Genomic DNA, 26214 nt, shown 5'->3' with positions numbered 1-26214 from the left:
CTTTCAGTTTTCTACCAAATTGGGGTTTTATAAGTGGATGTATGTATGTGGATATTAGGGTAACATATACAATGTGAACCAGAGGATCTATTGTATACCCCCAGTGTTTACAGCTGATCTATTAATCTCTTTCCTCTTAGATAATAGGATGGCTGTAGCTACTAGATATCTTCCTCTTCTATTTCAAGCGCTCCAAGATGTACTTCTTCACACATCAAAAGATTGTGGATAGAGGTTTCGTCTTCTGTGCAACAAAATCTGCATTACTTGCTAGGTGTAGCGTCTTCAGGTGTTGTTTGTTGAGGCGATAGTGCCTCGATAGAACTCCTGTAAGTATTCCAAGATTAGGTTCATACATTGAGAAGATTTACTCTGCGTATTGTCTCCTAGAAGAGTCTTTACCTGTTTCAGCCCCTGTTGGTTGTCCGAATGATTGGTTTTGCTACTATCTACCATCATGCTCTGTATCTGATGCCACAGAAGGGTACGGGTTCCATTGAGGGTCTATAAGTGGATGGAAAGACGTTTTTTCATGGTTACCCTGTCCTTCATTTTGAAGACGATAACTTTGTTATCGAAACGCGCGTCAGACAATGTGTTGGTGTAGTGGCTGTTGTATACAGTATGATTATCACAAACGGTTCCAAAAATTCCAACTTGTCAATAATGTCGGTACGATACAAATTACAAGAAACCAAAGTTGAAATTACATATATTTTGGGGGTAGGGTAGGTAGTGAAAAAAATAATTGATGAAGTGTCATTTATTAAAATGTTTTTAGCTAAACGATTAGGAACCAGATTCTCATTTGTAAATTATGTACATTATAACAATGAGATTGTGATTCAAAATCATGAAAAAAAAAATTCGATAAAGGAAAAAAAGTGAAGCCAGTACGAAATCTTCACGGCTTCTGAGTCCCAGGAAAATTTCGTACTCAAACGAGGAACAAACCAAAAGTGCGCGAATGAAATTCGTTAAACTGGCGCATTCAATAGGATTCTTATCAATTAAGGAATTTGATTATTGAATATTAAATTGGCGCAGTAAAGTCACTAGTGGTTTGTTCCGTTTAACGAAAAGAAACATAAAAAATATTTTTTAACGATTTATAATAGATGAAAAATCGTTTTTTTTTTGATAGTTCCTTTTCAATTTTTAGAAGTACAAATAACCCACCACCTTACCCCTGTATATTAACGAAAAAAATGTTCACTCGATTTTTAATATCACAAATGTTGCAGCTAAACCTCAAAAAGTCCCATAAAATTTGTATTTTGATGTATATTTCCAGAAAATTGGCGCAATCAATAGGATAAATACCAAATTATAGGTTCTGGTAATAAGAGCGTTAATTTTTTTCGAAAAAAGTTTAGTTTATACCAAGTTTATGGCACTTTGAGCTACCTCAAAAAAAACTTGGATCGAAAACCATGGCAGTACGAGTGAAAAAATTAAGAATCGAAAGAAGGGAAAAAAATGATTTAAATCGTTAAAATTTTAACTAGTATGGCTGTAAGCGGTATTAGTGTAAGGTCCGCTGTAAATTGAACCGCTCGAGTGCGAAGTCGTCTTCTTCCTTCTCTTGGCTAGGAGACATAAGATGGCGGCAACAACGCACAGCATCAAAATGAGACCCGCTATGCATATTCCGATGGCGAAACTCTTCTGAGATATGCAGATACTGTCTGAAGTCTTAAATTTGTTAAATTAGATAATCGAAGACCTTGATTGGTAGTTACTTACTTTTTCGCTAAATACGGAATCTTCTTCAGTTTTTGCGGAATCATTGGCTTCGTTCACATATAAACCACTGTATACGTTTATGGTGGCTGGTGTACCTTCTCCTTCCGTGGTTTGCGAGCGCGCCTGTCGCCGGATTCTGTTACCACTGGAATTCCAACAAGTGGGCTCCTGGAAAATTAATTTCATCATTAAGAGCCATACTATAACCTTAGGGAAAAGTTAGACTGAAACAAAGATTTTTTTTAAATAGTTATCATGTTTTCATTTTAAATTATTTTTTGCTAAAAAACTTTTTTCAACATAGAGACGTTTCCAGAAACTACATCGAATCTAGCGCCGGTACCTAGAAACTAACCTAACCTAACCTTTTAAAGTTTTAATTGTATTTCTATCTGCAAATTAAAATATTTTACAAATTTTCCTAGAAAATATCGAAAAATCATCGAATCTATCTAGTATATATATATATATATATATATGGAGGTTAAGCATGGGTCATGTGATCCTTGGAAAATTTGATATTTTTACCATGAAATCACCTTAAGAGGAACATTCCTCTAAGTTATCAGACCTGCGTGCATTAGTTTTTCAAATAAAAAATTAATAGAATTTTAAAAAATTTTGGTAAGAGTATGATAAGCCACCCCACGACAATCATCATGAAATTGATTGATATTAAGAGAAATCGATTGTGTGCGGAAACATTTACCTCCAGAGATACCGGAAGTGGCCATTATTTCAGGAAGGCTAACAGATATCGAACCATGGATAACCTTGATCGATAGATCTCCTCAAGAAATATCTGTGTATCAAAAGTCATGATGATTGACGCATGCGCAGAAGAGTTTTTGTGAAAAAAGTATGCAAATGCATCATTTTTATCAAAACAAGCACGTTGGTCCAGGAAGCTTAATTCATACAGATGTCTGGCTAGCCTATCGATGCTTCAGTGTATAAATCACAAAGAAATATTTGTTTCTGATAGCGAGGTTCATATCCAAAGAATTGAGACCAGTTGGAGACCTCTGAGAGTATTCTTCCGCTATTGACATGTACCTTCAGAAGATTGGGAGGACGTAATCATAGAATATATACTTAGCGACGACAATGTCGTAAGTCTGAACAAAATGCCCCATTCGTTTCATTTTCAAATGTAAAAGATATAGATTTAAGTACAATTAAAATATTTGATTGAAGAAAAGTATTTTTGTTTACCTTTATTTCAGTCTCTAACACAACCTAACCTAACCTAACCTTACAAAAATTCTTTAAAATTTGGTTCTCAATTTTACAAATTTTCAAAATTTTCAAAATTTTTAAACATTTCGGACCTAACTTAACCTAACCTTATAAAAACTCTTTGAAATTTGGTTTTAAATTCTACAAGTTTTCAAACATTTCAGATTTTTCAAAATTTTTTGTGTTTTAATTTTGAAATTGTAATGGATTTTCGAATTTTCGAAATGATATAATTTTCATATTTAACAAATTATTTGAAATTTTGAATTTTCCATACATTATTGAATTGAGTATTTTTAGAAATACTTTTTTTGTCCCAATAATTTCATAATTTTTGCGAAACTCATACAAATTAAAGAAAATGTTCATTCATAGAAATTTCCAAATTTTCAATTTTTTTCTCGATATTTCACAAAAAAGTCTAGTAAGTAAAGTTTTTCAGGGGGTTTTCTCAATTTTTCAAATCCTTCAAAATCTTGCTAATTTTTTGAGTAAATTTTACATTTTTTTAATTTTTCTACAATTTTTTTTTGATTTTTGAATTATTCTATTGGGCTCGTTTTGTTTTCCAAAATTCTTATATTTTCAATTTTTTTGTGGTGCAGTTTCTAATTTATTCAATTTTTAACCAACAGAAATTGAAAAATTTTCTGGAATCCACCAAATTTTTAAAACATATTTTAGTGGTTTTTAGAAATTTTTAATTTCCCAAAATTTGTCTCCAAAATTCAATTTTACATTATTTCTCAAAATTTAATTATCCAAAATGGTCGATTTTCTCGATAAGTCTGCTAATTCTAACAATTTCAAATTCGCTATTTATCACAGGTTTTTTAATATTTTCATTTTCAAAAATTATCAACCGATTAATCAAATTTGAATACTTACGACGTCACAACTTTTATCTGCCTTCAAACACAACTTGACATTACACTGATAATAAACGGAAGCCGTGTAAGGAAATTTGTGTGCTTGGAATTCCACATAGGCTTTAGTCTTGTCTTCAGAATACCGGAACATTCCCATAATTTCCGGATCGGTGGGACACCCGTCGTCGTTAATCAATTTTTGTTCCCCCCAACCGAGACCGTCTCTGACTAAACAATCGGTTACGTGGATACCGTAAGTGTCTTGTTCATCCAAAGTTACGACGAGCGTCAGGGGATCCCCGATTTTAACGTTTTCCGCCACTTCTTTTTTGGTTGGGTCTCCCGAAAAGATGCGCATGCTACAGCCAGGCATAGGAGCCAGAGCCGTTAAACGATCAGCGCCCTGTAAACTGAAATATAAAACGTTACGATTTGTTATATTCTACTCTATATTACACAAGGTTTTACAAAAAAAAGTTTAAAAAATTTTCGTTACCTAATTCGATTTTGACATAAAATTGATAACTAATTTCCTACTTACTCGACTTTGAGCGAATCATTGGTGACTGTATTGTTCCGAGTATTATAGCGACACCTTATATGGAAACCTCTACCTTGATTCGTCACCAGTTTCAAATGAGGCTGTACTACAATCGTGTTGTAGTATTCTATGCCTCCATCGTCCTGAAAATAATAAATATCACGTCATCCATACAACCCTGTAATTTCATTCAGACTAATAATTTGTCACATCGGCAGTGAAGATAGTTTTCCATCAGACGCTTTATGGGTATTTGAATCGAAACAACCAGAGACTATCACGATTAAATGGACGGAGCCTCTTTCGAAAATTGCTTTTCCAAAATTCCAATAACGGCAACAACGGGAGCAGGTTCTCAAGAATGGTTTCTCGATTTTGATGAAATTACAATTAAGACAGAGCTTCCACAAGTTATTACACCTCTAACATTATGGATAAAATGGCTCTACCATTGTGGACTGAATCCCATTGAGTTGATCTGGAAAGATGTGGTACAATATGTACAATTACAACAGAAAATAAAACATTTGAATTTTTCACGAAGATATTCATATGATTACACTAGATAAGTGGAAAACGTGTTTTCAACATGTCCAGGAAAAAGTTGAAACCAAAATCTGGTATATAGACATTGTCATTGATTAACAAGTTGAGTCCCTTATTATAAATATTGACAACAGTGGAAGGAATAAGGAAATCAGGCATTCAACAAGGTCTGGCACTATGGACCGCTATAGAAAATCAGTTCCACAGGGAACTGCACTTAGCCCCATTCCTTTATCTTATGTACACAGCTGGTATTTCCAAACACACAACAGCAACATATACAGATGACACTGCCGCTCTAGCATCTCACCAGGACCCAGCTATGGCCTCGCATATATTGCAGACAAACTTAGACCCCATTTTCTTGTGGCTAAAAACTTGGAGAAGAAAAGTAAATGAAAATAAATCTGTTCATGTTACCCACACCCAACGGAGAGGAACAGGCAACAAAAAGAGTGCAAAATACCTCGGAAATCATCTGGACCGACGACTAACCTGGAGCACACACATACTAACCAATTGGGTATAAACGTCAGCAAACTATATTGGTTAATAGGTCGAAAATCCCAACTAATAATCGACAACAAGCTGCTAATAGGTATAGAAAAATTACACTAAAACCCATGAGGCACTGCATCCAACCCAAGTATAGCGATTCTAAAAAGATTTCAATCGAAAGCACTCAGAATTATTGTAAATGCTCCTTGGTATGTACCCAACAGCGTTATCGCTTGTGACCTCCAAATTAGGTCAGTTAAAGAAGAAATATCTCACTTTTTCCGAATGGAAACACATCCCAACACATTGGTTCAACCTCTAATGAGACCTCCCACTCAGCTAAGACTTAGAATGCTTCCGTGTGACCTGCCAGACAAATTTTAGTATCATAGTGATGTGTTCTGTGGTTGTCCCTTAATCAAACGATTATTTTTTTCAAGTGAAGGGAAATTTTCACTGGGTAATTCTCCTACAAAACAGTAGGATTGCTCATTGTAGAATTTTACAAATTGAAAATAAAAAAAGGGTAAAAAATAAAATTTAATGTTTCGATACACATATAAAATAAATAGATTGAAAATGATTCAAAATTATCTCCCAAAAAATAAATAGTTTTCTTATGCACAATACAACATTAATACTTTGTCAGAATTTAATTTAGTAACCTTCGTACGTACAGGAGGGAGAAATAAGACCAAAGAAAAACGAAGAAATAGAGAAAGAGCTGGAGATACATAAAAGGACAAAAACTCAACTGAGCCGGGCACATAATGAGAAGAAAATCAAATGATATAATCAAAAGAATAAAGCATCGGACCCCATTGTGGCCAAGGAGAAGAGAAAGACTTGGAGAAACGAAATAGAGGAGGACTTATTATAGAGAACTGGAGGGCAAAATTCCGGAACCGGAAGGAATAGAAAATAATAACAAAAACAACCAAAACAAACGATAAATTATAATGAAAACAAACAAAAATAGAAAACGAATAATCCATCTCAATAAAAAAAAAGAAGGATTTAAAGCGCCAAAAGCGTCATATGGTCATAATCCAAAGGGTTGATGATGATAATGATGAACCCTCGTATGCCAAAAACAAATTCCCTTTAGTCATCAAATTATCAATCTTTTCTACTTCAACATAAAGCAACCCTCGTATACACTAGCAAAATTTGAACATACCTCGTATATAATACAATATTATTATGAATACCTAATAATGTTAAGAAATGTTTTATTAAGGAAAACGAAATATTTTCTAATTTTCAGAAATATTAGTGGCAACCATGTATATAATGCAAAATTTGAAAAAAAAATATTCTCGAACATACCTTGTATATCATCTAATATGTCTAGAAAATGATGATGAGAAAAGTTACTTTGAAATAGTGAAATATTAGTATTTTTTAATAGTTAGATATATTTGTAGCAACCCTCGTATATAAATTGCGAAAATAGAAACAAAATATTTTCGAGTACACCTCCTATATCATTTAATAATATTTAAATAAGTATTATCTGAACAATTAAATATTAAAGCTTCTCTACATGCCAAAAATAATCGAAAATTTTAAATAAAAACGGGGTAGCGTGGAAAGGGGTTTTCGTCCTCTTTTCAGCAAAATCAAGTTTTTCAAATTTGGTGCAATTATTACACTACCCTTTTTTTATTTAAAATTTTCGAAAGGCTGCTGGTATTTTCGTACTGTAAATTGTAAATTTAAGAATAAAAATCCACAAAGTTTCAGGTTTTTTTTTCCACATAGTACTTAATAATTGAATTTATTCCATACAAATGAACCGCATTGTATATATCGAAAAATCTCCTCGAGAGTGATAGATGGGGTTTTTTTTTGAAAAACCGTTACTTAAAATACAGTTATCTACAGTTATTTAATTAAAAACTCATTTGATTTGTAAAAAGCAGACGTGAAAAAATTAAAATGGAAATATAGAAAAAATTCTAAGGACGAGTTACTCATCGGCCAACAGCCTCACCTTGAAACACGTTGCGCGGATCATCACTAAGAAATTATTCAATGGCCACCAACAGTAGAAATGATTTAAAAAGTTCTCTTTGTAGTAAAAAAAAATATTACACGAACGAGATGTTCAGGGCCGAACAAAATAAATTTTTAAATAACAAGAAATCATAGAAAATTTCAATTACGTCATGTTACAAGGTTCCATATAAAGACATGGCGAATATGTTGTTTGACTTCGAAGGTGTTTTATGTGGGATGACAATAATTTTTTTTCATTCCTTAATATTAGAATAAAAATAATTTTCTATCTGATAAATACATGGACAAAGTATTTTTGTACAAACTTACCAGGTCAGTACTCATGGTATTGCAGCCTCTAAGAGGTAGAGTATACTCAATAGGTGATTTCTTGTGAATCCATTCTCCCATACAGGTGCTGTTTTTCGAAAGGCCTCTTGGATAAACCATTCCATTGAATCTTCCTGATTTAGTAGTTATACTCACTACAATTTCATCGTTATTACATTGAACTCGAATATCCGATGCTACTTCAAGTGAAGCTGAAACAAATCAGGTATCAAGTCATATTCTCAGTTTTGTGTGATTCAATATGTTCGTAATTGTCAATAAAATGACAAATTCATTGTAGAAAGAATATACTCCTACCCTCTGAAATAATTATTAAACTATCAATGGTTTATAAGTGGACTATCGATTTTTATCGATAGTACCGGCTATCGATAGTTTCCTATCTCTTTGCAAATCGATTGTAAAATTCTTATTTTAAATAAAGCACCTTGTATTTTGATACATTTTTGAAATCTACGTAAAATTTTAGTATACTTTTGTCTGAAAACTTTTTTCGAAAAATGCATACTTTTCGAGTTATTATTTTTTTTGTAAAAACTTTGACTGTTGCAGACCCTTATAAATTATTTATTTACGAGGATACCCTTAAAGATAAAAAAAGGTTTCTATTTGGTGGCTTTAATCAAGGTCAGACGTATTTGAATTTATATTGAAAAATTTTTCATTTTATACAGGGTGTGTATAAAAAGTGTTCAAAGTTTAACTTCATAAATATTAAATCTCTTTATTTTTTCAAATAGAACCACCCGGTTTTTCCTACTTTAATAAATTAATGGGTGAAAAATAAGACAAATTCATGTATACTATAACCTAACATAACGATTTTCGAAAGTATCAACAATTGACTAATGACAGTTAAATAAGTGTCATTTATGTCATTAAATTTGGAACACTTTTTATATACACCCTGTCTAAAATAAAGAATGTTTCAACATAGATTCAAATACGTCTGACTTTTCTAAAAGCAATCGAATAGAAACCATTCTCATATCTTTAAGGGTAACCTCTTAAAAAACTAATTTATAAGGGTCTACAACGGTTAAATTTTTTACAATAAATTATTAACTCAAAAAGTATGCATTTTTCGAAAAAAGTTCTTAAACAAAAGTATACTAAAATTTTACGTAGATTGCAAAAATGTATTAATATACAGGGTGTTTTATTTAAAATAACAAAGTTACAGTCGGCCATATTTGAAAATATATTATATCGTATCTGAAAACCCAAACGTATTTTTTGATATTTTTTACCAAAAAAAAACAACTAATTATCAACGAAGGCCACAGATTTTTTGTTAGAGAGTTTTGACCACTAGTATGCGATTTGAGTCGATTTTTTGCTCACGAGTCTGATGAGTAATGTTATTTTGCAAATTTCTACAAATTGAAAGAAAATACATATGTGTACATATGTAAGATTTGCATTTGTAGGTTATGTTAGAAACTGCTTAAAATACGTAGAATTACGTAAAAATATGTAGAGTTGGCAACACTGTATGATATCATAGACAACTCTATGATAATATAATAAGAGAGATTTTTGTAATAAGTACAATACATCATTCAATTTAAAAAAAAACAAATCTTGTTGTATATTCATTGAGAGTTTCAAATTATAATTTATCTTTCAAACCATAATCGTCAACTTTACATTCTACGTAGTTTCGTTTTAAATCCATGAGGAATCTTTGTTTGCATAAAAGTAATAAATGTATATACAATCTTTTATACAGGTTATCACACAATATGTTAAGTTCATTACTAAATTCATATAATGCCAGTGTGACACGAGGACATGCATTTATAAACAGCGAGGCAACGTCCATTGCTATGTGTCATATTTATTGTATTCATTATTTCACGACATTGGATTTATTAATAACACTGAGTTAAATCACAATATGCTGATGTCAATATTTGGAATTAATTGCAAATATCTGCTATTTAGTATTATCAAGGTAATGGATGGCGAGGTTAGGTTGTTTATATTGCAATGACTTCATAGAGACAGTGCAGACACACGAGAGTGTCCGCCATGTTTAACTCGCTGAGATTTAGCATTTGTTCTTTCCATAATAATGCTTTCAAAATCATAATTTATAATCTAAAAAACTTTTCAAGGGCTCACTGATATTTTTCACTCGAAAAAAATACGAAAATAATTTATTTTGTATCGTAATTTGGGTCGTTAGATTCATGCGTTGTTTGACATTATGCGTTCCTATGCACAGATTTCTAATCCTGAACGTGTTCTGTCATCAGATTCAAGCGCAGTTTGACATTGTTGATTCGTGGTGCACAGATTTCTAAACCTAAACGTGTTCTGTCATCAGATTCAAGCGCATTTTGACATTCTGCGTTCCTGTGCACATATTTCTAATCCTAAACGTGTTCTGTCATCAGATTCATGCGCAGTTTGACATTGTGCGTTCTTGTGCATAGATTTTTAATCGTGAACTCGTTCTGTCATCAGATTCATACGCAGTTTGAAATAGTGCATTCGCGGTGTGAATAAAGCAAGTTCGGGATTTGAAATTTTGTGTTTGTGGATGTATCCTCGGACTTGGGAAGGATTTTCAATGCGGCCCATGTGCTTTCATGTCCTTTTTGTGATATTTACTATGAAATAACATCTAACCTATGTGGTTTTCTACGTAATTGTATTTGACACGACGTACAGAGCATATTCAGAATACAATCAAATCAGAATGTGCCCAACTGCGAACAAAGCTGTTCGAAATTTGAGCCGTTAGCGCTGTTGCTAAGTTGTCAATATTTTATTTGTTCAATTGCAGTCAGATCGCGAATTTTCAAGTTTCAAATTTTGCATAAAAAGTAATTTGCTTTGTTAGATCACAGCTCTGATGTAAAAAACAGTAAATAATTTTAACGTCGACCTGAAATTCTCATTTATTTGCCACCTATTCGCGCCAAATAAGTCAGTATTGCTTAAATCGAAAGTGAAATTCAGGTCAAGATGAAAATATCGATAGAGATATGAAATAACAACACGGTTATCAACTGTGAATGTGTTTTCACTTTTATTTTTGTGTTAAATCACGTCTGAGCAGCTGTTATAATTCGACGATTTGTTGTTATCCATAATCGCGCATCTATAAACAAATAAAAACAATACGTTTACTCTAGTAAATAAACTATTTTTTCATAATAAAATTGATTAGAAGTATGAACAGTTCACAATTCACAGTTTTTTAGTTTTGTGCCATCACAAATACCGAAAATTACGCAGTGCGATCCCAAAAACTTTTCAAAACGTTTGACTAAAGCTTCTATACCACAACGACGATGGTCCCAGAAGTTCGTAGCCTGAACTAGAGATGGCGTATTAGAAAGTACAGAATCTATACACCAAATATTTCAAGGCTAAAAATCGAAGCCGTGTGGAGTGGAGCATAGTCACCAAAGATAGTAGCCATCACTCTTACATCACTCTTTACAATTGATTGGTCATCACGGCAGAGTTCTAAGAATCGCTCACAACATTCTACTCGACGTTGATTTTGAGCTGAGAATGCTCATTTAGGATTTCTTAGAACACTTATTTTAGAAACGACGGACTGTATTGCAAATTCTTTTGTTTTTAGAGTTCAGTTACTTAAGACAATATATTCTTCTAATTTAATATTTTCTGGAGAAGTTTCCGTCGCAGGACCTCCCGCACGTGGGTCATATTCTGATGATTCTCGTCCCCAGTGGAACAGCTTTCACTTATTGAAAATGATGGACATAATTCACCATAAACTCCATTTTTTAAAACAACTTGACTAAGGGGTCATTCGATCTAATAAAATGGATCGAAACAGCAAATTGTTTTTCGAATGCGATGCCTTCTGTGTCTGTAGACAAACCATTGTAGCCGTGGCCGTCGTTTGTATAGGGGCTGGTTTTTTATTGCTTTGAGTTAAAAATAGATCAAAGGATTGTTGTGAAATTTCACAAGAAACTTTAAAAAACTGCAACTGAAACTAGCCGAGAAGATGATTCAAGTTTCATGTTAAAAACGAATGAAAACAACGAAAAAGTCGGTAATCTTGTTCGATCTTCTGGCTATCTAAGTATTTGTACCATTCCAAAATATATAGGAATTGACAAAGGATGTGTAGGGCAAATTATACATGTGCAAAACTCCGCATTGTGCGTCAAGAAGGTTCTAAACGAATACAAGATCCCAGTGCTAGACCAGCCACCTTATTCGCCGGATCTTGCACCGTGCGACTATGACTTTCCTAAGGTCAAATCTGCATTGAAAAGGATAAGAAAAAGCGGCGCGCGTTTTGAAGGAACTCGTAGAAAAAAACTTACTGAAATGTTTCGAAAAATGGAACATTCTTCGAAATGAATTGATCAATGTAATTTTGAGAAAAATTAAACCATCAGCATCTCATATTTCCTCATATTCTTTCCACAGTTTTCCAGTACTTTTCCCATAACTTACGTATAGATATTATGTACGAAAATTGTCGATAAAACTAATTTATTGATGTCATACAAAACTATGTTAACCCAGATCAGGAAAAATTTAAGATCCTAAAGTGTAAAAATAATAACTAAACTATGTACTACAATAAAAGTAGTAGCAAAACGTAAGTTTTTCTCAAATTTTTAGAAATTAGAGATAGGTAAACTTTTTGTTTAGGGAAAATTCAAATGAAAAACTTACTTGTCGATGGAGGGAGATTCGCTGCACTGGCTGTGGAAGCTAGACACTGAAAAAAAATCAGACAATTAATGAAAATACACGAAATAAATGGAATTTTATCATATTTTCACAATGGCTTTAGTTAAAACACGCGTTATTTTCCGTTATACCAAGTGATGTAATTTGATCCAAACTAACCAAAGGAAAAAAAAAACAAAGCAGTTGTTTTTCAATTTGTTAAGCACTTTGTGCTCGAAGCTCGGGTGTTTGACTCTCACGAGTCAAAAAAGAATCAATTGGAAGAAACTTCGGTAGGTGTTGTTTCAAGTGTCATATTTGAAAACATTCCACAAATTATTTGTTTATTTGTTGCCGTGTTCGAAATATAAAATTAATTCAATCAAAAATACGGATACTATGGAAGCACTTCTTTGAAACTATATTTTCTACTTTATATCCGTTAATTCCACAATTTGTGTTTAAAGCTCAATTTTGAAGCTCATGGAGCCCAAACATTTATCTAGTGTAACATGCCATTCGACGTATTATATGTTGAAAATTTCTTTTATCACGTATTGTGGCACAGTAGTCACTTCGGATTTATTTATTCTAATATCAAAGTTTTTGAAGAAATTAATTTGTTATCGACCTTCTACTTCAATCGGAAAATTCATTAAAACCTCGGAATGTATTCTAAATCGTCCTCTATCTATTTACATTCAAGTGCTTGAATCAAACTAAATTTTAGTAATTTTGTGGTTTATTTGTTCTGGATATTCGCTGTTCTATAGCTACCAGGTTGGAAGTTTCAACCACCAAGGATTCAACAACCAGACTACAAATTCAATTCACTACAACAATTGGGAATCTAGTTGGGGGCTGCAACTATCCCTGATTTCCGTAGATAAATTCCAGTCTTATCTTTAATATATAAATAGATCTGATTTTGTTTTTAATATATAAGTTTATAACTAAATTTACTATTTTTTCAATAAACTTATTTGTTGCTACAATATTTTTTTTGTTGTTGTGGCAATAAATATTAATTTTGAAAAACATATTCAGAGATAGTTTAAGCTTTCATTAATTTGTTTCATGAGATGTTTCTCCAGCTTTTCCACCTTTTTTATTCATTTTTAACTTCGTTCGTTGAAAAGCTGGTGGTATCCAATTTAATATCAATTTTTCACCCCATCTGAGTACCAGTACCAAAAACGACAATTTGGAACGTGGGTTTGAAGCATTGCACAACCACGTGCTCGATTGTGAGCTCAAATTATGCATGGAAAGCGACTATTTTTACCTATAATGAGATATTGAAAGATATGCTATGCGAAAGCAAGGATTTTATAGCAATTTTTACAAGTCAAAAGTTCCTAATAAAAAACTTACTCTCATCAGTCTCATTGATAATCTAAAATAAGCAAAGAGCAAGCGACTTTATGATCATCTTTTTGCTGATGTTTTTAGACAATACTTAAAATCATGTGGTGATTGAAGAGTCGCCATGTGTTGTAGAAGGATGAGGACCTTGTCCAAATCTTCAAATCACGGTTATATTTCCCACTTACTACTATTACTACTGTGGCCACTCAAATCCAAGTTGCCTTCATAATTTTTTATCCTCAGCCAGGTCTACTTCTTCACCACCTAGTCTCCTTACATCTTCACCCACTTGGTCATTCCATCTTGCTCTTGGTTTTCCAAGTGGGCGCTTCCCGTCTGGTTGACATCTACACTCTCTTCTTATTGTTGTATCTTCATCTCATCTTCTTATTACAATAACACTTACACTACATTATGTTTATCGACCTCTGAAAACGCGTTGGTCAGTGAGTCCATTGATAGCAATGTCACTGTCGACAACTACATGTGTAAGTCTATATTTGATGATTCTCATATATTTATACAAACATTAATGTTATAAACGAATGTTCTATAGATACAAGGATTATTATGTTGTTATATTCTAATGGTACGTGTGTTTCATTGAGTCGAAATGCACGTTTGTTGATTTATTGTCTTTTCTTCTTCTTTTACCATCAACTACAGTTAGATCTAGTTATACTTTTGTATCCTTACATTTATTATTAATACAGCATTCAATGTTTGGAAGTAAACGGTAAGTTTATAGCTGTGAATCGTGACTAGTTCCTTGGTGATAGATGAAAATTGAGTTGAAATAATAAATAGATTTTGGGTACCAGACTTTTTACTCTTTTCTAATCATTGGTAGCTGCTGAAACGAATATCACCATGACTTTTATTGTTACCACAATGATAAAATTGAAGTGACAGTAGAATTTAATTACTGTGCTTTATTTTATACTATTAGATCAGTTATAATCTATCCACATGTAAACCAACGAAATTTTTTCAAAATGAAGTATAGATTCGAATCGAAAACATGTCTGAAGAACATTTGGTTCATTGAGGTATGAAAAAATATTAGCACAAACTATTCCTGTGATTAGTTTGGCTAAAACTTTATAAAACACCCTATATATATATATATATTGGTAGTATCGTTGAGTACAAAATAAAATATGTCCTAGCATTCGATTTCAATAGAAATGAAATGATTTTAGTGATTCTAATTACCGCTGAAGGTAAACCACTTTTTAATTATTGATACTACTGTTAATTTATAAATCACGTTTGGTTGCTGCTCGACCATAAACATTTTTTAGTCGACTGCACATCTCTTCATCTAAAATTAAAAATCTTACTCATTATTGTGTTTTTGTCTCGCCAAGGTTACTTTTCTATTATTCTTTGAAATTTCCGAAAAAAAGATCGTAGCACATACGAGGGTCGCTACTTAAGTTTTGAGATATGTTAACACTGATGTGAATATGTCAAGTCTGAAATTGACACTGTCATCTGTCACATATCATGAATGTACGTGTTGTCCTACGAGTACTATTTGAGTTGTATATAGATACTTGAAACATTGAGGTTGAGGTATTCCACTCTCATAAATTCAATATTGCATGAAAATTTGGCTGTCAAAAAGATTTGTTCCCGTCAGATACCGCATAATTTGACAATCGCTCAAAAGAAAGCTCGTGTCGATTGGTGCAAAGAAATGCTGAAAAATTTCATTTACGGAGATTCAAAAGACTATAAGATCGTGATGGGCGACAAATCATGGATGCATATGAACCCCAAATCAACTATACGGGTCTCTCGAGATAAGTCAAATCGAACAAAAGTTGTTCAAGCATAAAGCACTTCGTCGCCTGTTTTTTGGAATAACTGGATTAGAATAAGTTCTGAATTGTTGTCAGAGAAAAAATCACGAAAACCAATCGCAGAAGTCACGACAATGCGAGATCTCAAACATCAGTTGAAACTAAAACGTTTTTGAACAGTCAAAACATCGAATCGAATTAATGGTTCATCTCCCGTAAAAAGTTACGAGATTAAAAGACAGAACTGGATCGGAAACAATCATTTTTTGGCTTAATAAAAATTGGAATACCAATTTTTGGGCAAAATGAAACTTGGAATACCAATTTTTTGTCAGTCAATTTTTTCAGTATATAATTCGAAAAAAACAAATTTTGAGAAATTTTTTCTTTTTCCACCAACTAAATTTTCCTCCTATTTTGTGGCTAAATAAATTTGAATACCATTTTTTGAACAAATCAAAATCAGAAAGGCCAATTTTTGGTAGTATCGAAATAAAAAAATCCATTATTTGGCAGTAAGCAATTCAAAAAATCTTTTGACTAAATTGAAAACCAATTAATATTAGAAAAGTCAATTTTTGACAGATTTAAACTCAAAACAGTCTCTTTTTGTAATAATTATACCCAAAAACGCTATTTTTGACAAACTAAACTCCAAATTATACTTGAAATCCGATGTTTTCGCTAAATATAAATAAAAAAAAAACAATTTTTGGGAGTATTAAGATATGATTTTCTTTGATACAACTGTACAAAAAAAAACATTTTCTGATCAAATTACATTTATATTTGACATAATCGAACTCGAAAAAGCCAATTTTTAATAAAACCGAAACCGAAAATTGAAAATCCAATTTTTATTAATTTAAATGCAGAAAAATTAATTTTTCACTAAAGTGACCCTATCAAAACCAATTTTCAACCAAATTAGGAGACCAACTATCATTTCTACCCCAATTTCTTTCCGAATTGTAATTTTTCTTTAGTTTTGGTCGAAATTTAATTCCCGAAAGAAAGCAGCAAGTCCGGTCCTGTCGTTTCCTCATTAATACGAAATAGATTGGTCATAAATTACTTACTTAATTACTTTAATTATTTATGGTAAAAACGATCTACGGGATCATCATTAAGAGCTATAGGTACATCTGATAAGGTTTTTTAAAATTGTCACCCAGTAGAGATATCTACCCACTAAACGAAGTTTGAGGTAATAAAACTGAATAGAACAGTGAACAAAACTTGAGTAGAATATGGTGGAATTATTTATGTCAACACGTCCTGGATTCGTTAAGGATATATTTTCAAATTATTATTTAATGAGAATATTTTCAAATGCGTATATAATTCTAGCAGCATATTAACTTACCATTTAGGAAACAATCGCTTAAAACGATTTCATCCAAGGAACGTGTTTGTGTTGATCGACGTAGAAGAATAAGAAATTAGCGGTCAACGGCCTTCTTTACAGTGCCTTTATAGGGCTCCGTAGAACGTTCATAAAATTATCTATTCGACGTTCAACACTTAATATCACTAGCGGGTACCACTATAATTTCCAAGGGAAACTACTATTTTTAAAAATGTGTTTTGTCAATATTTCCGTTTCATTCAACTTCTCCTAGGTTTTCCCTGTCTTTTTCCCTGGTTTCCATTATATGCCTTCCCCCGTTAGCCGTGACTCAACATAACCAAATATTCATCTCTAATATCTTTTGTTATAATATGTTCAGCCTCAGGGTACCCCATTTGGGGTAAATCGAAGATATATTCATCTAAACATCTACTGTATAGTTCAAAAAGAACTTGATTATACAATGAGGTATTGTGTCGATGGATGGGACCACATATTGGGACCCACTAGCATTAGAAATATCAAAAATCAGTTAATGGAATAGCCTACAGAGGCTAAGATACTCCTGGGTTACTATAACCAAAGATTCTGGTACGTAGATGATCTAAATTCTCTCGAAGTGACTACGGTATTCCAGAGACTTACACCTGATGACATATTAAGCAGAAAATGAGAATTTTTCGTAGATAGAACCATTCCACTTTCAAAAACTTCCTGTAAGGAAGGATTCACGTTTATAAACACTGACCACCCCATAGTGAACACAAGAGATCGTTTGGGTCGCTTCCATAATCTCTCGTTTTATTTGTGATCTTTTCTATCATAGAACGTTTCGCTGATCTCCAGAAATCTGTTTCTGTAGACTTCATTATGAGAAAATGGCAAAACGGTAAATTTTTTTTTATCTTAGAGGTAGTGTTCAAAAAAATACCCAAAGAGTTCTGCATATAAAATAGTACATTCTATATGATTGTCAAATTCTGGCAACTCTAGAAGCATGACTAATATTTAATATAAATGTTGAATAACGGCCCGGGAACTGAGGCCTGAGACACTCAGATTGTAAATTTTCTATCCATTTGACGCGCGTTTCGATAACCAAATTATCGTCTTCAGAGATCGAAAGTTCATCTCCCAATACAATCTATTGGAATTTTTGGTATCCTCTATAATTTATCTATGAAATGAGGTTTAGTAGAAAGATTTGATTGTGGTTAAGAAACCAAATACACTCGTGAGCAAAAAAATCGTCGAAGTAAAATCTTCAGCTTGATCTCACAGTCCAACAATATGTTATGATCGGTTTATTATAATAGTACTAATAAGGGAAAGCTGACCCTTATAAAAGGTTATCTACCACTATCAGTTAGCCATCAAACTTCAACAACATCGTTAACAACAAACAAGAAAAATGAACACAAACGTGAAAATGAACACAACAAGTGATAAAGCTTCTCAAGCGGTCAGAGACAAGGTCGGAGTCAGCGAGAAGTGGTCAATGCGCTAACCATGAGTCAGTCTGTTGGTTCCAGAGCTTACCGTTGTTACCAAGAGACGCGATTTCGGAAGAAAAAAGTGACAATCCAAGATGTTGTTGAGAAATCTGGCTTCATTGTTGTTCAAGTCCAACAAGAGCTCAGAGAAACGTGAGTCGTGGCTGTGAGTGGCTGGAGAGCTAGAAGAAGACTTAAGGTAGCTAACCTTGAACCAGAAAAACCCCAAATTAATTACAGCCCACCGAGCAGCCCGTCTCAAATGTTAATTGGACTGAGTGTGCCTTCATGGTGAATATAGAAGAGGACGAGTCTACAGAAGAGAGTCACGACTGTATAAAAAAAATATATTGGAAATATTAAAAATTTCAATACAAAAAATCTTATATCTAGATAACTTACCAGGACTAATACGACCATTTTGAAGAGAAACAGCTTCAAAATTCCAATAGAGTGTGTATCCATCTGAAAATACAAAAATTATTTATAAACATAACGCCCTCTATGGTGGGTTGTTTTCGACCAAATTATAGGTTAGGTCACTTTCTTCCAATATCGATAGTAATAACAGTTACGCAATCATTACATAATTCATGTATTTGTATAAATATTATATTTCTAATTACCTACGTTATAATGAATGCTTATGTCATTTATTTTAATATTTCCTTGTCGCCATTAACGACACATTTTGTTCATTTTAGAAGATAGTCCAGTCAACATAGATACTTAAAAAAGTTCTTACATACACCATGTGTACCAAAGAATTAACTAACGTCAAACGGTGTAGATGGGAAAGATTTTAAAGATTTGATGATAATCAATGCCATATTAGATGCACCATTTTGAATAAAGATGCCATTATGCTTGAAAAAAATGACACATACTACCTATTTATTGGATCGCAGATTTTGAGTGATAAAGAAAAATGGACTTGGAAGGAAAATTGATCTAGAAGATGTTTCAAAGACTGGATAGCTACTTCGGAACTTTGATGTTATGAAATCTATGAAATATCTGGGTCTGGATCAAAATTTAGCTATTTGAATGATTTGGTGATAATCAACGCCATATTAGACCCACCATTTTGAATAAAGAAGTCATTATGTTTGAAAAGAATGACACATAAAAGCTATTTACTGGCCCGCAACCTTTGAGTGATAAAGAAAAATGTACTTGAAAGGAAAATTAATCTAGAAGATGCTTCAAAGACTGGACAGCTATTTCGGAATTTTGATGTTGTGAAATCTAAGCAATATCTGGGCCTTAGGCAAATTATGCTGCACTTATCGTATCAGGAAACACATGATGAAACTGGGTTCAGTATTAAGTCTATGAAGACAATAACTTGGTTATCGAAATTAGCATCCAGCATTGAAATTTTGAGTATTGGTCTAGTGGTAGAATGAACAGTGTATCCAGTATGGATCTAGCATTAATGACTTATAGATTGCATTTCCATTAGAAGCCAACGCCGAAAATGCTTTGTAGAAGCTAGGATGTAATTTTTTAGAACCAACACAGATACTAGATTTCAAGAGGACTCTCGAAGTGGAAGACAAGGTGTAGATGGTAGAATTGAGAAAACATTTGAACATGAAATTTGTCTATAGATATCACCTGAGACCCCTGATTCATTGGAACATTAAGACATATACAATTTTCAATATATTCAACGTTTATTTCCACACAGCTTTCAGAACGTCTGACTAAAGCTTCCATACCACTATAAAAATATGATTAATCATCTTTAGAGTCACCGCATGTTTTATTTCATCGTCGCTTTTGAATATTTCACCTCTTAACTATGTTTTTAGTTTTGCGAACAAAAAAATAGTCAGATGGAGTTAAATCAAGGCCATATGGTTGGTGTTCAATCTCTGTTTATCCATATTGGTGTACAGTAGACTTGGAAATCGAAATTGTGTGGACTGAAGCATTATTATGAAGCAATCACACACCCCAGCTGATTTTGTTATTTATTCGATAATTTTTTGTCGCAAATGCTTCAGTAACTAAGGTTGTGTTTGATTCCTAAAAGTCAGTCAAAAGGATATCCTCGCAATCACTTTGCTTTTTTTGGCACGTGCTCTCCTTTCCATTGCCACTCAATGGAATAACTTTTGGATGTTGTGTTTCATCGCATTATAATTGATTGGATTACGCTTTCTTGCTCTAAAAATCGCTCATAACATGCTAATGCTTATTGGAGTAGTCCCATTACGGGACCTCACGCACGTGGATAATCTTATGATGATTCTTATCCAGAGCTAAACAGTTTTTAATTGTTGAAAATGATGGACATAGGTCAATGTTAAGAGCCTTCATTTTGATTTTGACGTTTAGCCTGTAAATTAGTTTATTTTTGGTGGAATATCAATTATTGGAAATTTTGTTTCTGAAGATATCAACGCTGGATTAAAGTACAAACTCACTTAGGCAATTTTTGGCGAATGCCTTTTTTTTAAGTAAAATTAATCATCGTCTACCAGTTATTACGTATATAAAATTCCCACTAACAATCTTGAAAACAAAAAAAAGATTCAGTCTGCAAGGTCAACGTCTATAAATTTGCAGTCGTAAATGATTAAGTGAACGTTTTCAACCGCCTACAAGGTTTTTTTTATAAAATTCTTCGAATTATCTTACCTTTAATGTCAAATTGTGGGCCTTAATTTATAGAAGAAAGAACTTATAAGCATAAGAATAAACGATTTATTCCACACTTCGAGAACGTTAGTTCAAAAATTTTCACTCTCTATTTTAAATGAAAATTCTATTCGGCACTACACGTTGAGGCCACTAAACATTTTTTTTGGATATTTTGACAGCTGTAACAACCGAAATCCACTCCACAGCCACCTGAACAACTCGACGTCAACTGGTTGTTGGTATTCTCCGCGCGATATAGAAAGGAAAAGTTGTTTGATCAAGTGGGCAGTGGGCGGTTAGGTTGCTTTGGTGCTGTCAGTGTTGTCACTGAACTTGAGGATCGGTCGCGTTCGGGCGGTGGTCGGTTTTCGGAATAAACAGGGACGGATCACACAAATTTTAATTTTCTATGAAATATATATCCAAAATAAACGTCTTCGATTCGATTTTTAATACAGAAAAGTGAAAATAACGAAAAATACTGTTTAAAAATTCAATTTCAGCGTTATTACAGACTATAGATTTTATAATTTACAGTACGAAAATACCAGTACTCCCTCTAAATTATAAGCACCCCCTCGAAAATTTTAAATGAAAAAGGGGGTCGTGTAACACCTTATTGGAAAGGGATTTTATTCCTCCGTTCACTGATATAAAGTTTTTTCAATTTGGTGCAACTATAACTAATTTTTAAGATGTTTTCCTCTCTTGCACAAAGCCCTATACTGAATTCAGACTTCTGTTTCTAAATATTCCGATGAAGATGTAGAGCTCCGATTTTGTTTAGTTTTCTTGCTTGCTCTATTCATGGTATTTTAGTATGTGACTGCTCTATTAACAAATAGTCGAAAGTCTTTTTTCTTAATAAGTTTATTAGCACATTCAAACAAATGCAGTGGATTGATAGAGAAAGTGTGTACACATGGGAGTGGCCGCGAAGTTTAACCCAAACTCGACTGATTCTGCATTTTTTTCTTCATAATATAAAATCGTAATTTATATTCTCAAATAATTTATGTCGTAGTTTAGTTTAAACATGGCGGCCGCTCTGATGTGTCCACACTGTCTGTATCTATACAAACAAATTGAAACTTCTGCCATCTATAATATAGTAATATAACTAACTGCATAAATATACTTGAATATAAAAGTGCTAGATGACGCTACTTATTATAGTTATCTAATTTTTTTTTGTTTTTATTAATTTTTCACAACATTTAGAATTTCAAAAAATTATATCTTCTTCTACGCATTTACCATCGACGAACAGTTGATGAACGACACCTTGTTTTTTTTGAGTTGTTTCGGCTCGTATTACAGCAAGAGTAGTGCCCATTAGGAAGCTCATCTCCGTGCCGTTACAGGTGAAATTGCATTCTGCTTCGACCAATTCGCCATTGACGTATATATTCAGCGTTTGCTTTTCTAAAATGCAACTAAAATCAATTTACGAAACCTAAATTTATCTATAGGTGATGACAAATTCGTAATTTTCAATAAATGAGTGTTTGAGGTACTGTATCTCAAAAACAAGTAATACTACAAATGTTAGAGCTTCTCCAGCTTAAAGAACAGCTTTTTACAAATGAATAAAATTGAAAAATCGACTTGTATATTTAATGTTATTAATAAATTGATAAAGCTGAAAAGTAGATTTGTAAATTGAAATTTTCATTGAATAAATGTTAAATTATTGCTTAATGACATATTCGTAATTTTCAAAAAAAGAAACTTTAAAACAGTGTATCTCGAAAACTAGTGATGATATAAACGTGAAACTTCAACTGACTCATAGAAAAGCACTTTTCAAATTGATAAAGCTGGAAAGTTGATTTGTAAATAAAAAGTTTCATTAAATAAATGCTAAATCATTCCTAGATGATATATTCGTAATTTTCAAAAAATGAAACTTTGACACGGCGTATCTCAAAAACTAGTGATGATATAAACGTGAAACTTCAAATGACTTAAAGAAAAACTCTTTTTAAATTGATAAAGCTGAAAAGTAGATTTGTAAATTGAAATTTTCATTGAATAATTGTTAAATTAATGCTTAATGACATATTCGTAATTTTCAATAAATGAAACTTTGAGACGGTGTATCTCAAAACCTAGTGATGATATAAACGTGAAAATTCAGCTGGTTTATGAAAAAGCTCTTTTCAAATTGATAGACTGAAAAGTAGATTTGTAAATTGAAAGTTTCATTAAATAAATGCTAAATTATTGCTTGATGACATATTCGTAATTTTCGATAAATGAAACTTTGAGACAGTGTATCTCAAAAACTAGTAGTGATATAAACGTGAAACTATAACTAAATCATCGAAAAACTCTTTTCAAATTGATAAAGCTGAAAAGTAGATTTGTAAATTGAAAGTTTCATAAAATAAATGCTAAATTATTGCTTAATGACATATTCGTAATTTTTGAAAATTGAAAGTTTGAGGCACTGTATATCAAAAACTAGTGAACGTACGAAAGTAAAATCTTCGTTTACTAATGAAATAATTTTTCTTAAATCGATAAATCTAGAAATTTTTGTTAATAGTGGCATCCATATTTTTCAGAAATATGTGAAATAGTCCTTTTGGATCTTATTTTTCTTGAAACAATATTTTTTTTCAGATACTTAACATGAGGAATAGATCAAGGAGGATTTAGCTTAGGACAAAAAGGCACGGTTTACAGTAATATATATGGTGCGTCTAAAGCGTGGGAATCCCACGGACTTAAACCTGATTCTTTCGGAGGACGTTTGGATTATATCCACAATCCAACTGGTCTCACTGGTTTCGTAGGTACCAATAGAACCCCTGGATGGGGAACCGATTTTGTCGCAGGGGGGAAATATAAAGTCACTGGGGGAAAAATTGGAGCGCTGACGTCACCGGGCAAAATGGAAGGCATTTTGAATGCCCTGGAGGTACAGGGAAACCTGATATATTAATATTTGAATAAATTGTATTTTCATGCATTATATTATTGTGAATCTTACAAACTATAAAACGCAGAAAAAATTTTGTATTCTTCGTTTTTTTTTATATTAGGGACATCCTGTATAAGAAATTCGATAATACCGAAGACGATCCTGTATCGCTTCCCTTCGGTTATAACAGCCCAACTTCTTATAGCTTGAGATTGTTTTTCTGTGAACTTTTCTAGAGGTTTTCCGTCTACTAAAAGACTATAAGAAAATGCAAAATTTGGCATCGGGTCGACTTTCAAAAGACATTTCGCTTCTTGTTTCCCTAAATAAAATTCTTCGTCTCCTACTAGCTTAAACATCCAATCTCTCCTGAAAATTTCCTAAAACAATCGAAATTTGATATATACACTAACTTATTTCACGAGGACCTTACGACTCCATCAACTCTTAAGACTCTTTTCCCGCTTTTTGTTCCATGTTCGAATTCGACCGTATGAACACCATCTAATAATGGAACACTCCAATAAGCTACCAAATTATTCCTCTCTTGTGATTCTGATTTTTCTAGTGAAGCATTTTTTGGCTCCATTTGAATTCATAACATCTAGAAAAGTGTATATCAAGAAATAACAACTTTTTGGATACCCCCCGTATAAGTATAAGAGCTAGAATCTCCGGAGTGGTGTAGCATTAATAGTTTCTTACTAAAAAATTTAATGCACTGCAATTTTGTAGGTATTGTAAACCAATATCACGCATCATGTCCATTTTTTCTAAATGATTTTTCATTGAAACGAATTCTCATTGGCTGCTCCCAGCTGGTGCGCGATAGCACACCTTGTAGTCTTTACATCATGCGTTCAACCATTGAAAACTAATGTCACGCGACGGCCATTTTTCGTCCAAATGATTTTTCATCAAAACGAAACTTCTTCAGTAAATTTTAAAAATGAGCTACAGTACTAAATAAATCTCATCAATTTTGATATGATTATAATCGATTGATTTGTTTCTAATAGATCGCTTTGGATATTGTTGTTTTCTTTGTTATTTATTTACTCAAATCCAATTTAACCATTTTCCGTCCAAATTATTTCAAGTTTATAAAAAAGTTAGAAAATTATGTTGAATGCTATAATAAGTTGTTCGATTTTAATATGAATAATTTTGTAGAATTATTGAATTATACGAATTATTTTTTTTTTTGAAAAGAAAATGTTAGACTTAGTGCTCCATCTACTTTTAACAATTTAAGAGAGCCATTTTTCATCCAAAATATTTCAACAAGATGTTTCAATTTTTAAAATGATATAGACGCTATAGGGAATCGTGTAACACTAATTTATTCATATGATATTCTAGATTAATACATGATTTAGTTTTAGTTTTAGTTTTATTTCAGAAAGAAATTTTATATAGTGTGCGCCATCTGTAATTCAATAGCTCAAGCTCAAAGTTAGAACCATGATTCCCTTCAAATTATTTCGTATTTTAACACATTTTAATCATAAGCTCGAATTCCAAAATAGATTAATAGATTTCAATATAGTTTTTTCAAGTTATGCGATTATATAGATTAGTTAATTTCAAAAAGACATTTTTGATATTTTACGCCATGTACTATTCAGGTCTAATGAGGCAACCATCTTTCGTTCAAATTATTTAACATTCCAATGAAACTTCCAAAAATATTTGAAAGTGAACTTTGATGCCTTAATACATTATTCGATTTCAATATCATTTCATTAAAATACCTAATTAAGTAAAATTCTATTTCGTAAAGAAATCTTGGATATTGTTGCCATCTGCTATCCAATAATTTAAGTTTATTGTTACGGAGCAACCATTTTTCGTCCAAATAATATTTCAAACCAAAAAAAAAATGTATGAATTTTTGATATTCTTCAAGTAATTAATTTAATCGGTGAATTTCTTTCACAAAAAGTATTTGGAAGTAAATAGTTTATAATGATATCGACAAATAATTATATCCACTTACCTTTTTATATATTCATAACATTTTGTATGATCTATTTAGATCTATAATAGCACTTTTTTATCACTAAAATGGTTTCCACAAAAATCTTTCCTCTTTTCAATTCACATTCCAGTTTAATTTCAAGGAAAATTGTCGAATCGATTTTA

At 32.4% G+C, this 26214-nt stretch overlaps 2 protein-coding genes across 2 annotated transcripts; both read right to left on the bottom strand.

Annotated features, from left to right (window-relative positions):
* Positions 1-748: 748 nt before the first annotated feature.
* On the bottom strand, positions 749-21469 carry LOC130897598 (cuticlin-4). The gene is made up of 8 exons (XM_057806571.1): positions 21138-21469; positions 18891-18953; positions 12472-12517; positions 7771-7982; positions 4396-4538; positions 3874-4264; positions 1747-1914; positions 749-1695 (listed from the first exon to the last, which is right to left on the bottom strand). Exons 2-8 carry the CDS (start codon positions 18951-18953, stop codon positions 1501-1503), a joined length of 1218 nt encoding a protein of 405 aa, XP_057662554.1. The 5' UTR covers positions 21138-21469; the 3' UTR covers positions 749-1500.
* A 523-nt stretch (positions 21470-21992) lies between these two features.
* Positions 21993-26192, bottom strand: LOC130900671 (fas apoptotic inhibitory molecule 1). Its single transcript, XM_057811437.1, has 4 exons — positions 26069-26192; positions 24503-24673; positions 24221-24449; positions 21993-22565 (listed from the first exon to the last, which is right to left on the bottom strand). The coding sequence occupies exons 2-4, from the start codon at positions 24656-24658 to the stop codon at positions 22366-22368; spliced, it is 585 nt and encodes a 194-aa protein (XP_057667420.1). The 5' UTR covers positions 24659-24673; positions 26069-26192; the 3' UTR covers positions 21993-22365.
* Positions 26193-26214: the final 22 nt, after the last annotated feature.

The sequence above is a fragment of the Diorhabda carinulata genome, chromosome 1 (assembly GCF_026250575.1).
Source record: "Diorhabda carinulata isolate Delta chromosome 1, icDioCari1.1, whole genome shotgun sequence".
Classification (NCBI taxonomy): Eukaryota; Metazoa; Arthropoda; class Insecta; order Coleoptera; family Chrysomelidae; genus Diorhabda; species Diorhabda carinulata.
This window is presented reverse-complemented; position numbering and strand designations above follow the sequence as displayed.

Coding starts and splice junctions, on each gene's coding strand:
- LOC130897598 (XM_057806571.1), bottom strand. CDS start 18,953: ATGGATACACACTCTATTGGAATTTTGAAGCTGTTTCTCTTCAAAATG. Junction 4,539..7,770: donor ATACCATGAGTACTGACCTG/GTAAGTTTGTAC, acceptor TATTATTTTCAG/GACGATGGAGGCATAGAATA. Junction 1,696..1,746: donor ATTCCGTATTTAGCGAAAAA/GTAAGTAACTAC, acceptor AACAAATTTAAG/ACTTCAGACAGTATCTGCAT.
- LOC130900671 (XM_057811437.1), bottom strand. CDS start 24,658: ATGGAGCCAAAAAATGCTTCACTAGAAAAATCAGAATCACAAGAGAGG. Junction 24,450..24,502: donor TCTTAAGAGTTGATGGAGTC/GTAAGGTCCTCG, acceptor CGATTGTTTTAG/GAAATTTTCAGGAGAGATTG. Junction 22,566..24,220: donor GCGATACAGGATCGTCTTCG/GTATTATCGAAT, acceptor GTTGCATTTTAG/AAAAGCAAACGCTGAATATA.